General features: G+C 28.9%; 1 protein-coding gene across 1 annotated transcript; it reads right to left on the reverse strand.

Annotated features, from left to right (window-relative positions):
- Window positions 1-5,930: 5,930 nt before the first annotated feature.
- Window positions 5,931-7,461, reverse strand: LOC100260891 (nudix hydrolase 11). The gene is made up of 4 exons (XM_010655109.3): window positions 7,018-7,461; window positions 6,648-6,790; window positions 6,372-6,491; window positions 5,931-6,287 (listed from the first exon to the last, which is right to left on the reverse strand). Exons 1-4 carry the CDS (start codon window positions 7,388-7,390, stop codon window positions 6,069-6,071), a joined length of 855 nt encoding a protein of 284 aa, XP_010653411.1. The 5' UTR covers window positions 7,391-7,461; the 3' UTR covers window positions 5,931-6,068.
- Window positions 7,462-13,849: the final 6,388 nt, after the last annotated feature.

Here is a 13,849-nt window from a genome sequence, read left to right on the forward strand (position 1 = left end):
TTGAGTTCATAACTTCAAATTAAATACACTCAAACAAAAAATTATCTCATTTATCTCATCACATAATAACCACAATGAATCCCTCCATGTTGTTGATGACCCTATAAGGAACTCATGCATTACTAGAAAATGTGTACATAAATAATATGATAAAAATTCCATGACCCTAAGAATTTACAATAAAACCAAAGGTAAAAATCTTATATTTATACAACTAAAGTAATTTTCAACTTTAATAGAAATTAAAATATAACATGAATTTAAAACACACCCAAGTGAATTATAAAAATATTAAATATTTTCATTAATTCATCAAATTTAGGTTTTTGAGCATACCAATTGACTAATAATATACTTTTCCTTGTGGCTTACAAAATTGAAATATTAGTTTTTGCAATAAAAATGAAAGAAGTAATTCTCGCTATTGTAGAAGAGAAATTACAATTCAATGGAGAAATAGAAGATAATAGATCATAATTAATTCCAAAGTAAATTTGCAAATGTAATGCTTATTATTATTAAGAAAATAAAACTTGAAAATAGATTAAAAGATTTCCATGCTAGCTTTAAAATGAAATATAGAACTTTATCAATAGAGATAATACAATGGGAAGGATGAAGAGTCCTTCAAAAGATGCAAATGGAAGAAAAATAACATATCTATACTAAAGTAGGAACCTAAAAAACAAAAAGATATTAATAAAAACTAATAATAATAATGTAAGTCAAGGGTTAGAAACCTAAAAAATTCTAGAGTGAAGGCCCTCCTTATATTTGATAATGTATGCCTCCTTTGTCTTCGAATACCATAGTGACTACAATTAATCCATGTTTAGTTCCCTAGATCTATCAAAACTTCCCTTATAAGATGAGTATATATTTTATAATCACATTTGCACAAACCTTTACCTACCAAGTAACCAATAAAGATTCAGTACAAATGTCATCCCCTTTCTTAGACCCTCTAGAAGTACACCGTTCTCAACTTCCCATATGTTGCTTTTTCTTTTTTTTGTATCTTAATATAGCTTTAGAGTAAAACTTTTCCAAAATTATTAATTGTTTCTATTTGCAACATTATTTGCTCATAACTAGCAAAATTAATTATTTTAAAGTTCACATATTGTTGGCTTCTAAAGCATAAAGTACAAAGTACTTAATGAAGTTTATTTCTCATAATAAAATCTAAGTTCTTGCTTAGCCAATCATTAAGATCATCCAAGGTTTTTTTCCTAGTTATATAGGATTACGACCTTTCATTTAGAATAGAATGTAAAAACAACATAGTTCACTTGAAAAAAAATCTACTTATAAAAGGAAAGAACAAAAACCAAAAAAAAAAAAAAAAAAAAAAAAAAAAAAGGAAAAAGAAAAATTGAAAGAAAAATAAGTCAATTGATGTTTAGAGAAGTTGCATACTTCATTACATGCAATATACAAGTTAAAGATATAGGTAACCTATAATTCATACATACACAAATACTCATATTATTTATTAATTTAAACACAATCAATGTTTTGTTAATTCTTAATATTCATCTCGAGATTTAAATTGTCTTATTAAAAAAAAAATAAAATTTGCATTAGAGATTTCAAAAGAAAGTATAGATTTTAAAAACTAGAAAAATAATCAATCAAAAATTAATTAAAAGAGAGAGATGAAAAATCCTACCAAGTTGCAAAGATTAATTGAACTTATATGAAAAATTCAAAAGCTTTTTTTTTCCTATCTTCATGTACTATTTAAATATATCAAATAGTTTAACAACTAGTGTGTTAAGACTCCAAAGTAATAAAAAATTAATAATCAATAGCTAATTTGCTTTTTATTTTATTTTATTTCTCATACGATAAGAAATAATCTATTGAGAAAAGATGAAAATTTCCTATAATTATTTAAATAATCGAACAACCAAACATAGTAGAAAACATTTATAGAAGCTAACTATGATAAGGTGCAATAAGTAAATCCTTAATATGCAAAACTGACCAAAATTTATAGATTGAAGCAGCAAAAACCATGAGAATTTCCAAGTACAGTGGTTAAAATGACTCAAAGGTAAACTAACCAAAATTTGAAGATTGAAACAATCAAAACCTTAAGAATTTACAAGTGGTTAAGATGACTCAATGTAACACCCCAAATTAACTTCAGGGTAAAATAATAAATTAAAATTAATTAATTAATTAATTAATTAAACTCATTAAGGGTAAAAAGGTCTTTTTTTCAATTAATAGTTCTAGGTGTAAATTAGATTTTTTATTTTATTTTATTTTATTTTTTATTCATAAAACCCTATTAATAAAAAATTAGAGAATTGAAGAACGTAGGGCTGAAGTTTAAAGGTCTAGGATTTGAAGTTCAAATTTTTTCAAGTAAGATTCTAACCTTAGATTAATATATTAAATTCATAGTTAGTTTTGAATACATTAAATATTTTTTAAAAAGTTTCAATTTAGATTAGGGCTAGTTTTTTTTTTTTTTTTTTTTTTTTTTTTTTTTTTTAAATCAAAATATTGGAAACTTAAGATTATGGGTTCATTTTTTGTTGGAAATTAGGAAATTCTAGAAATTAGGAAATTTTAAATTTTTAGATGAAAAAAAAATGTGACTTTTAGACGCTGAAAGTGTGTTATAATAATAATAATAATAATAATAATAATAATAATGTAGGCTGTGTGTGTAGGAGTGTTAGGGTAAAGGAAAATAAATAATTAAATGAAGGACACGTGTGTCCTGAAGGGATGGAAGGAAGATATTGGAAATCAAGAAAATAATAATAATAATAATAATAATAATAATAATAATAATAATAATAATAATAATAGTAATAGTAATAGTGGGCGAAACTTTGTTTTCTTCAAGGATGAAAATATCAATAATTATGGATATATTGGTATTTCTATTTTACAGATATATCAGAGATATATTAACAGATATTTTGTTGATCATAAATTATAAAAATGTAAGAAAAACTCTTAAAAATAAAATTAGAAGTATAATAGAATTGTAATTGATATATATATATAATTTATTATATTTGATAATAATATTGAATATGCTAATAACAAAAACATGAATTTCATAAGTATACATTTATTATTAAATTATATCAAATATTATTCGAAAATACTATTGTGATATTTGATTATAATATGTCCAATTTAAAAATATATTTAATATTAAAATTATAATTCATTTAATTCAATTGTATTAAATGATATAAAATAAATGATAATATATGTATAATTTTTAATACTTAATTAATATATTAATGATATTAAAAACCCTAGGAAGAAAATTATCATGATAATTTTTATATTTTTGGTATTCAAATAGATGAAAAATTTTCATTTAATTATAAAATAATTATAATTAATTTGTTCTTTAAAACATTTTTTTAAATTATGTTTATATGATGAATTTGAATATATATATATATATTTGGTGCAATTTAAATTTTAAGGGGCAAACTTGCCCTAGTGGTTGGCACAACACATTGCATACCTTTTGGGGGGATTCGAGCCCCCGCAACGAAGAAAAATTAAACGAGATTCACCATCAATTATAAAAAAAAAAATTAATCTTTGGTTTTCTTTGTATGGGTTTTTGTGTGTTGAAGATAAGTGGATGATGGGTTAGTTGGACATTGAATATGATAATAAATAAAATAATAATATTTAGTTCAAGTTAATAATAAGTTACTAGTATTAATGGTTTAATGTAATAAATGGGATAAGGGATTTAGTTAAAAATAATAATAATTTTATTTTTTGTGGTAAATAGTCACAACTTTTTGGAAAGATTATAACTTTTAAGAAAATTTGGAAACACACTTATTAAATTGCCATTGATTATACAATTAAAAAAATATAAGTGACAAAAAAAATATCAATATAGGAATTTTATTTTAGGATTTTCAAACTTATAATTTTATATAAATAGTAATAGTTATTTCTCTTATGTTATGTTAGGTGAAAAACAAATTTTCCAGAATTATTTTTCTCCAAGGTTTTTGAGGACTTCTTTTGAGGTAAGAGAAATTAATAAAATTTTGTAAAAGAGAATATATATATATATATATATATATATATATATATATATATATATATGTTGTTTGAAATGTATAATTGTTATTTTTTCTTTTATGCATAGATCAAATATATTTTTGCATGGAAAATGTATTATAACATTTCTTTTGTTTATAACGAGACATATGAAGATATTCTACTTTTGTAAGTTTGAATAAATAAAACAAAGAATTTGACTCTGGTTGGTTTGACCCTTATCAATGGGATATAATAGTTGACTTTTACATTTTCATGGTGAGGAATGTAATTGATTTAGACCCCAACCTTTAGGAGTTTGGTTAGAGATTACTACTACTATTAGTGTTTGTTTCAGTCCATCTTAAAAGGAACAAATTTGAGGTTAGTCACCCATTTATAAAGTTCCATTCAATTGGATATTATTTGTCATTTGATAACTAGAGTGAAAATAATTTAAAAGTATTTGATTTGAATTTGATATAAAATGATTTTCATATATATGAAAATATTTGGTTGAACAGTTTAAAATGTATTTACATGCTTGTACTCTAATGTTTTATGAAAATGATTATACATTATATCTCTTATTTGAAAGCGTGAATGAAAATATTTGATCTTTGAAACTGTATTAATATTCTTTATTGGGCTTTGAACTCATTCCCTTTGATGATAATTTTTTTCAGGTACCCTCAGTTTGGACGATGAGTGATGGTTAGGATAGAAAATTTGACCTTATTAGGACATTTGTTTAAACCCTCTTTTTGGGACTTTGTTAAATGTAAAATTTGATTTTTGTTAGTTGTTGTTTAAGTTTAAATTTGTTTGGACAAAAAATACTATGATTGATAGGTTGGTTTAAAAGTTGAGATTTAAAGATTTTAATTAGGATTATCATGTATTTAAACTTTAATATTTGGATGTAAGAGAGATTTACAATCAACGCACTTCTTGCATGGTTAATCTTTTACCCAATTGTAGTAGGAGTAACCATGGTGGGGAAGGTTGCATTACCTCAACCCTATCATCTCAAGAAAGCATACTGCTGCTCCATTCCCCACCTACCACTCTAGATAGTCTTCTTAGCTTTGTGACACTAATACCATGTTTGGTATGTGAAAATACGAAGTGCGGATGAACATTTCATTTCTTTTCTTATTTATTCTTGTGTTTGTATAAATTAATAACAATGTGAATAGAATAAAAAAAATCATTTCATTAAAAATGAAATATAATTTATAGGTGAGATTTCAATTCATCTTTCCCTCAATGTAGGAAATGAAATAGAATATATTAAAATTACTATTTTACCCCTTCATTTGCATTAGGCTTGTATAATTTTTTATGACCAATTTTTATCTATTGAGTAAATATCATTTTTTTAGTCTCATTATTTAGTAAAAAAAGGTCTAAAAAAATATTCTTTTAATATAAAATTAAAGAATTACTTTAAATTACATGTAAGGGTATTATTGTCATTTTTCAAATCCCATTTTTAGCCCATTGTTATCAAACATTAAAATAAAATAAATAATCATTTCAACCTTATATATGTAAATACATCCAAATACAATAATTGGAACCGTCAAATATATTTTAAGAAAGAAATAGGAATAGATATGAAATGTTGTTTCCCTTCCCATTCCATGTAACAAACATAACCTAAGTTTATTCTGTCTTATCTTGCAATTATCCTCTTTTTGCATTGATTTCTAGCTTGCCCATTGGTTCCCACCCTTGTTACTGGTGTTGTTGCACGAGATGAGTCGTTGTCCTGGGTGAGAGTGTTGTTGGGCTTACTGTCCATCACTGTTCCAGGCCCAAGACCCTTGGTACCAACAATAAACATAGAAGATGATATACATTGATGGCTCTCAAGTTCGTCTAGATCTGAAAATTCTTTATTCATTGCGAGATACAACGCCCATTATTTGTAGTTTTTCGTTAGTTAGGCATAAGAATTTCAGTACATTGCAACAGATAGATGCTATGACTGCCACAAATTGGAAGATATATATTAACTATGGGACATTGTTCAAGGCCCTTTGCAGCTGCTGAAAATTAGGGAGATGTTCCGAGAAAGATGGAATTCGCTGGTAGACGATGGAGGCAGTTCGAATAAGAATGTTTGCAGTGAAGCCCCATATGAGGAAAATTCCTTGCTCTGATTCAAAATCAAAGAGATGGAGGGCATATTTCCACCCCATCCATTCCCTCTCTTCACATCTATGATTCTCTTCCTGCAGAAAATATCATCAATTCTAGGTAAGAGGTTCCAAAGCTAATACAAGGCTTCGTTTTGAAGTATGGACTCTACATGTCACCTTGAGAAACATCTCTAGTGGCACGTCGAAGACAGCATCAACTTCATCAGTATTGGGTACAGGCTTGAAATCTTCTATCCTAGAAAGTAGACCGACAACAGGTACAACCCTGAGTTGGTGCTGCATCATCAAGAGTCAAGAATGATTAGCCCCTTATTGGTTAAAAATAGAACATAGGAAAGGAATAATAGCAATTCACCAAACCAATTAACCCAAAACAGGAAAAAAAAAAAAAAAAAAAAAAAAAAAAGGAAGGAAAGGAAAAGGAAGAAGTACCTGGGAAATGAAAGGCTCAAGGTTTGCAACAACTTGAACCAAATTAGGATCCAAGCCAATCTCCTCCATGGCTTCTCTCAATGCTGTTGCAGTATCATCTGCATCACCTTCTTCCATCTTCCCTCCCGGAAATGCTACTTCTCCTATATCACATAAACAGGTTTCACATTACATGCTGCAATGTTGAATGAATCTGGAAGGTGATGGCCATTATAGTATTCTCAGTGTAGTATATAACCCCTTAATTAAATTTAATGCAATTTGTACCAAGTAACAAACAGAAACATTTTCCTACTAGCGACTTTTAGACAAACAATCTTAAATTGGCTTCAAATCAATCAGTTTCAGGACAGTTCACTAGTAACATTACCCGGGTGGGAAGACAGCTTCATGGACCTCTTGGTAAGAATGACTCGCAGCTCCCCTTCATCCCCTTCAAAGAGGCACACTAAGACAGCTGCTCTCCTCTCTCTACAGCACTTGACGCTATATGAAAAAGGATCATCCTTAATGGCTGCCGGCTTCTCCATCCCTGGACTAACTGAGTTGCAGATAACATCAGCTTCATTACCTGGTTCTTCAACGACAAAAGGTGGTTTATAAACTTGAAGCTGCTTTGCCAGAACGCGAAGAGTTTGGCTGCCCCAGTTCTCAAGGGATAAATAAATTTCACCCCCATCCATGAACGGAGAGGGTACAATGCCAGCCATTAAACAACTGAAGTTTGCAAAGCCATCGCACATGCTTACCTAGCTTATAACAAAGCATATATAAACGTAAAGACAACTCACTTTTACAGATCGTTTAAATGTATTCACAGTGATCGACCAGTGGATTAAACAGTACCTATTAAAAAGTAATATGGAATTAGTGTACACTGAAAAGTATGGCACATGACAAAAACAAAGAAACAGGATGAAAACGGATCGGAAAATTTCATCCTTTATTCACTTTTATTAAAGTGAAATCAAAGTAAGATCCGACCTCATAATTACGGAGAAAAAAGTGGCTGCAATGTGTATGAAAGTTCATGCGTCTGCGGGTTAGAAAAACATATGTGCAGAGGAATAGAATCTTAAATCCATATGCAAGAATATGACTGCAACTTGAAAAGCATATAGTTGCTTAGAAGACCCGCTACTCTTTTTGGTCTTTAGATGCTGCTTTGGTTATCCTTGAGTTGGGTATTGGTGTTCCCTCTGCTGCCAAATGCTCCATTCGCTCACTTCTCAGATCAGATTAGAGTTTCGAAGATATAAAGGGCTGTTTATGTAATTAATTGTGCTCGTCTCTCTAACCAAATTTTCAATTGCTTGTATTTTCTGGGGTTTTGCAGCCTTTGCTTTTTGGGTAAATCTCAACTCTTGCAATGGAGAAATTTATGCAGAAATTTCTGGGATTTCTGGGTTCCATAATTAGGAATACATATGTAAATTACTACATACTTGAAACTTTAGCTTAATTGATAGATAGGTAGATGGTAATTGGATAAGGTCTATTTATTTATTTTTTTTAAAATAAAAATAGTAGTAACTTAAAATTTTAATACCTTAATTTTTAAAATAATTTTGAAGAAATTATTATCTTTTCAAAATATGTTTAATTTCAATAATTCTTGTATTTTGCATAAAAATAATTATTATTTTTTGTTTTTAAAAATAGGAAAAAAGTAGGAAATGTGAAGTGTATCAGAACAACACCTGAACTGACCATATGATTTTGCTTGCTGTGATGATATGACATAATAAATGATTCCCTTCTCTACCCTTTGTCTGTACTATATATGATATTTCTTACCATGAATTTTCTCTTTTCCACTCTTTTCACCTTAAAACAAGAAATTGTATTTGATGCCAGGTATTAAAAACATTATAAATTGAAAAAGAAAAATGTCTTCATGTATTTGGGATGAAAGTCCAAGAAAATGTGCAAGTTCTCAATTTGATTTTTATTTATTTTATTCACAGAATCATCTGATAGTTGGGTTGGGCATTTATGTGGATTGATTTTGGAGTTGGGTTGGACTAGAATTGAGATGGGCATAGATAGAGCCCACTCAATTTCAGATAATGCCTGCCCCTGATGGTGGGCATCTGCGAGAGGAAGGGAAGATATGCAAATACACACGTACAGCATAAAATTGACTCTTAATGTCACATTATGGCTTAAAATGTGCCACACTATGATTCAATCAATTAAATTCCTAGTCACATTCAACTGAATCCCATCTCATTTACACGTGTAGCCATTAACACTGCACGGTGAGAACAAAAAATCAATGAGAATCATCGTCACCTTCTGCTTGCGACTCCCGTGATTCCTCCATCCGCCATGACCAGGACTCTTCAAGATCTCCCTGTCAAGCCCTTTCCTCCTGTGGTGGAGCCCCCTTCCCATGCATTTTGAGAATGACCACCCTCTTGTTTTTCTCTTCCTACTTTCATGAAATTTCTCGAAATTTAACCACTACACTAAATTTAAAAGAGTACCCATACCATATTTTAATTTTATTCTAAGAAATTACATATTATTATCATAGATTAACAGACAAAAAGAAAAAAGGGAATTCCACCTAAAACCTCAATTGCCCAGAAAATCGAAATTCTGCCAACCACATAAATTATCATTTTAATAAAATTTAAGATGAATTTAAGGTACCCATCCCAGATGGAGTTGCTAAATAGGAAACTTGATAAGCTTTGCATTTAAGTAAATTGTTTAAGAGGGAGATGATGCTCCTCTTCACATATCAATGGATCCAGGACCACCTACCTTTGGCTGTTTCTTAATTTTCCTTGGCATTATTGGTGGAGACTTCCTCTTTCTTTCTTTCTTTCTTTTCCACAGTACACAATGGCATCATCTTCAAAACTCTAAAAGCCGTCACTACGGCCCCATTACGAAAACGCCTTCTCTGTCTGTCTTTTTCTCCTCTCATTTTCTTCCATAATAATTTATTTCTTAGCTATCGACCTTATCTCATGAGCCAGCTACTTGTCCAAGGATTAATAAACCATGTGCGTGCGGTATAGATTTACACACCACGCAGCGATGGGAGCTCTTTAACAATTCCTTTCTGAGGTACAAGCACCACGCATTTTATGTTATTCCATGGCCTTCCCCCCATTGTCATCTTCCTCTATGCCGCCTCAATTTCCTCAAAGAGATGATATTGTCTTCTACCATGACCGGAGCTTTGCTATCAATGGCGAGATCCTGATGCTCATACTAGTGCTGCTCTTCTCCATCTTCCTTCTCTTTCTCATCTTCATTGTCTGGATAAAGCGCGACCCTAGCCCCCCTGAGCTCAACTCCCCGGAGGTCGGACCAACCAGAGATTTCCCAGCTCACATGTTTAAGGGTGATCAAGCCCAGCACACTGGGAGAAGTCATCAAACAGTCTAACTACAGATGGAATCAAAGCCAAATCCTGGATTTGGAGAGAGAGGGAGAGATATTATAGTCTTGAATTAAGGTAAGTCTGGTGTTATCTTCTATGCAAAAGCAGTAGTTCTCGCGTCCATTAATTGCCAGTGTATCTACTTCCTAATGTGTAATTCAATGGCTTGCCAAGCCATTAGAGGATATTATTTGAGAATGACACACAAATATAGAACTGGAGGACATTTACTCATGTATTGTATATAGAACCGTTGACAGCTTTCTATTTTATAATTAATGATGATTATGTAATGCTTTTCCAAATATAACAAGGCATCTCCACACCCATCTGCATTGCCTTATAATTAGCCAACATTTGAACATCTTAATCAAGGTCGAGGGAGGATGCTTAGCGAGTTTTAGGAAAAGAGACAAACTGATCAACTTTGGCTGCATGGTGGCATCAGCAGACTTAGCTCTTCCCTGGTTGCGTCAAGATTAATGTTTGGTCCATAAAATCACTTGATTAGACCAAAATTATGTCTAATTCTATTTGACGCCACGAAAGTAGTGTAAAACCTTGTTAGACCAAAAATTATATATATATTTATATATTTTTCTTGTATTTGAAATCATTACTAATTTAATAACAGGTATTAATAAAAGTTAACAAAAATTTTCAACCCCATAAAATGTAAGGTAGGACCTCAAAATATCTACAATTAATTTGATAAACATTCATATCAATAATGGAATGATGTGATACATGCGTGTCTATAAATTGGTAAAACGTGTCTCTATTTGGAAGGACAACCTGTCATTTTTTTAAAAAAATATCTGAAAGAAAACGTTAAAACTATATGATGACCGAAAGTTATATATATATATGAAGAAAAAATAAAAAAGTTGTATTAACTTTTTTTGGATTAAAATTGTAGGAGCTAATTAAAAATCATGTCAAATTAAATTCTTTCAAGTGACCTACACGTCTTATAATTTTGACAAAACAGATATGTTCCGTTTGCCGGGTAAGCATGCAGAAGAAAAGTTGGTCCTTTTGTCGCATTCCTTCTATTGCAAACTCTTTTAATCTCCAAAATTTTGATAAATATTATAAAATTTATTTAGAATCTATTTGTGATTTTTGAAGAGCTAAAAAGGCTTCATAGTCTTCATTAAAATATTTTACCAATTTATGTTTAAATATTATCTAAATTTTCAGAGAGGTGTTTTCATACGGATAAAATTAAATGTTACAAAGAATCAGTTCCCACATGATGGTAAAATCACAGCCGCAAAGCATCTCCTCACCATGTTACTTGAGAGGATGGAAACAAACAGACGGCCGCTGGAGAGATGAGGTAAGGCCAGACCGGCCAAGTGTTACACTGTTACCCTTCATGCGTGGCCAAGTGATGGTACGCACTGATTGGCCTGTTGTTGCGCCGGGCCCAAGTGGCTGGACCAGGCGTAAGTGGTGTGAAAAAATATCTAGGGCACCTGTCGGTGGATTAACTGTAGACGTAAAGTGGTGGCGACTGACAACAGGTGTCCTTTACCCCCTCAATTATCCGAGCTTTGACCCAAAATAATGCTTTTCAAAAAAAAATTCCAAAAAATAAAGTGGTTTTGAAAATAATGCCCGATCTAATGCGTTTGTGCCACATAAGCCGCCACGTCATAAAACCGTAGTTGGTGACTACGGTTTTATTTTTCTAAGTGTTTAGAAACCGTAGTTACCAACCACGGTTTTAACTTTTAAGTTTAAAGCCGTAGTTGGTGACTACGGCTTTGACTTTTTTTTAAAATGGTCAAAGCCGCAGTTGGTGACTACGGCTTTGACTGGTCAAAGCCGTAGTCACCAACTGCGGTTTTAACTTTATATATATTTATATATAACTTTAATTTTTTTAATAAAAATATTATATTATTTTGATTTTAAATATACTTATTTCATTATTTTAAAAATTATAATATACGAAATTAAATAATTGATATTTTTAATTTGATATAAAAATATATTTTTGAATTTTATTAAAATAATAGGCACTATATTTAATATAAATATAATTAATTAATTAAAATAAAATATAATAAATTATATTTATTTAAAATAAATAAATTATAAATGCCTATTTAGAAAAATAAAAAAGTAATATAAATTATTATATTAATTAATAATTTTTTATATATTATATATAAGTGGTATATAATACCTCTCTCACACACACATATAAAAGTCTAATTTAAGTTTAAAATTTATCACATTTTTATTTAAATATATAAATAAATTTTATTAAAACATTTGACACTATATTTAATATAAATATAATTATTTAATTAAAATTAAATATAAATAAAATATAATAAATTATGTTTATTTAAAATAAATAAATTATAAATGCCTATTTGGAGAAAAAAATAATATAAATTATTATATTAATTAATAATTTTTTTATATATTTTATCGAGACCAGTTAGATAAACATTATTTTTTTCTCCAAATAGGCATTTATAATTTATTTATTTTAAATAAACATAATTTATTATATTTTATTTATATTTAATTTTAATTAAATAATTATATTTATATTAAATATAGTGTCAAATATTTTAATAAAATTTATTTATATATTTAAATAAAAATGTGATAAATTTTAAACTTAAATTAGACTTTTATATGTGTGTGTGAGAGAGGTATTATTATATACCACTTATATATAATATATAAAAAATTATTAATTAATATAATAATTTATATTACTTTTTTATTTTTCTAAATAGGCATTTATAATTTATTTATTTTAAATAAATATAATTTATTATATTTTATTTTAATTAATTAATTATATTTATATTAAATATAGTGCCTATTATTTTAATAAAATTCAAAAATATATTTTTATATCAAATTAAAAATATCAATTATTTAATTTCGTATATTATAATTTTTAAAATAATGAAATAAGTATATTTAAAATCAAAATAATATAATATTTTTATTAAAAAAATTAAAGTTATATATAAATATATATAAAGTTAAAACCGCAGTTGGTGACTACGGCTTTGACCAGTCAAAGCCGTAGTCACCAACTGCGGCTTTGACCATTTTAAAAAAAAGTCAAAGCCGTAGTCACCAACTACGGCTTTAAACTTAAAAGTTAAAACCGTGGTTGGTAACTACGGTTTCTAAACACTTTAGAAAAATAAAACCGTAGTCACCAACTACGGTTTTATGACGTGGCGGCTTATGTGGCACAAACGCATTAGATCGGGCATTATTTTCAAAACCACTTTATTTTTTGGAATTTTTTTTTGAAAAGCATTATTTTGGGTCAAAGCTCCAATTATCCACCCTTAAATCTTTGTACTTTTCATCCACTTGCGTGTCGTGATGAGTGTCTTTTTCTGAGTGAGTAAATTAGAATTCCATCAATGGATTTTTAGTTTTTCTTCCGGAAATGTTTTGAAATATAATACCCATGAAGAAAGAGTTTACACTGCCATCAGCACTTGTAGAATGTGGATGAATCAATCTAAAGAAAGAGAGGAAGGTACTATTTTCATAAAGTGGGGTTAATATTTTTGCGTCTCTGCAGGGGAATTCGGATGGAAATAGAGGAAGTAGGGATAATGGTAGCAAGGACTTATTACTCGGTAGACTCTCAAAGCTATAAGGAAAAGAAGAGAAAAATATTATTAAAAGAATTAAGAAAAAAGAAAAGAGAAAATATTACAAGATATATATATATATATATATATATATATATATATATAGGAAAAAGACTATTTTTAAATATATTTAGCAAGAATTTAGTTTT

The sequence above is a fragment of the Vitis vinifera genome, chromosome 8 (assembly GCF_030704535.1).
Source record: "Vitis vinifera cultivar Pinot Noir 40024 chromosome 8, ASM3070453v1".
Taxonomy (NCBI): Eukaryota; Viridiplantae; Streptophyta; class Magnoliopsida; order Vitales; family Vitaceae; genus Vitis; species Vitis vinifera.

Coding starts and splice junctions, on each gene's coding strand:
- LOC100260891 (XM_010655109.3), bottom strand. CDS start 7,390: ATGTGCGATGGCTTTGCAAACTTCAGTTGTTTAATGGCTGGCATTGTA. Junction 6,791..7,017: donor GAAGCTGTCTTCCCACCCGG/GTAATGTTACTA, acceptor TATGTGATATAG/GAGAAGTAGCATTTCCGGGA. Junction 6,492..6,647: donor TTGAGCCTTTCATTTCCCAG/GTACTTCTTCCT, acceptor TTGATGATGCAG/CACCAACTCAGGGTTGTACC.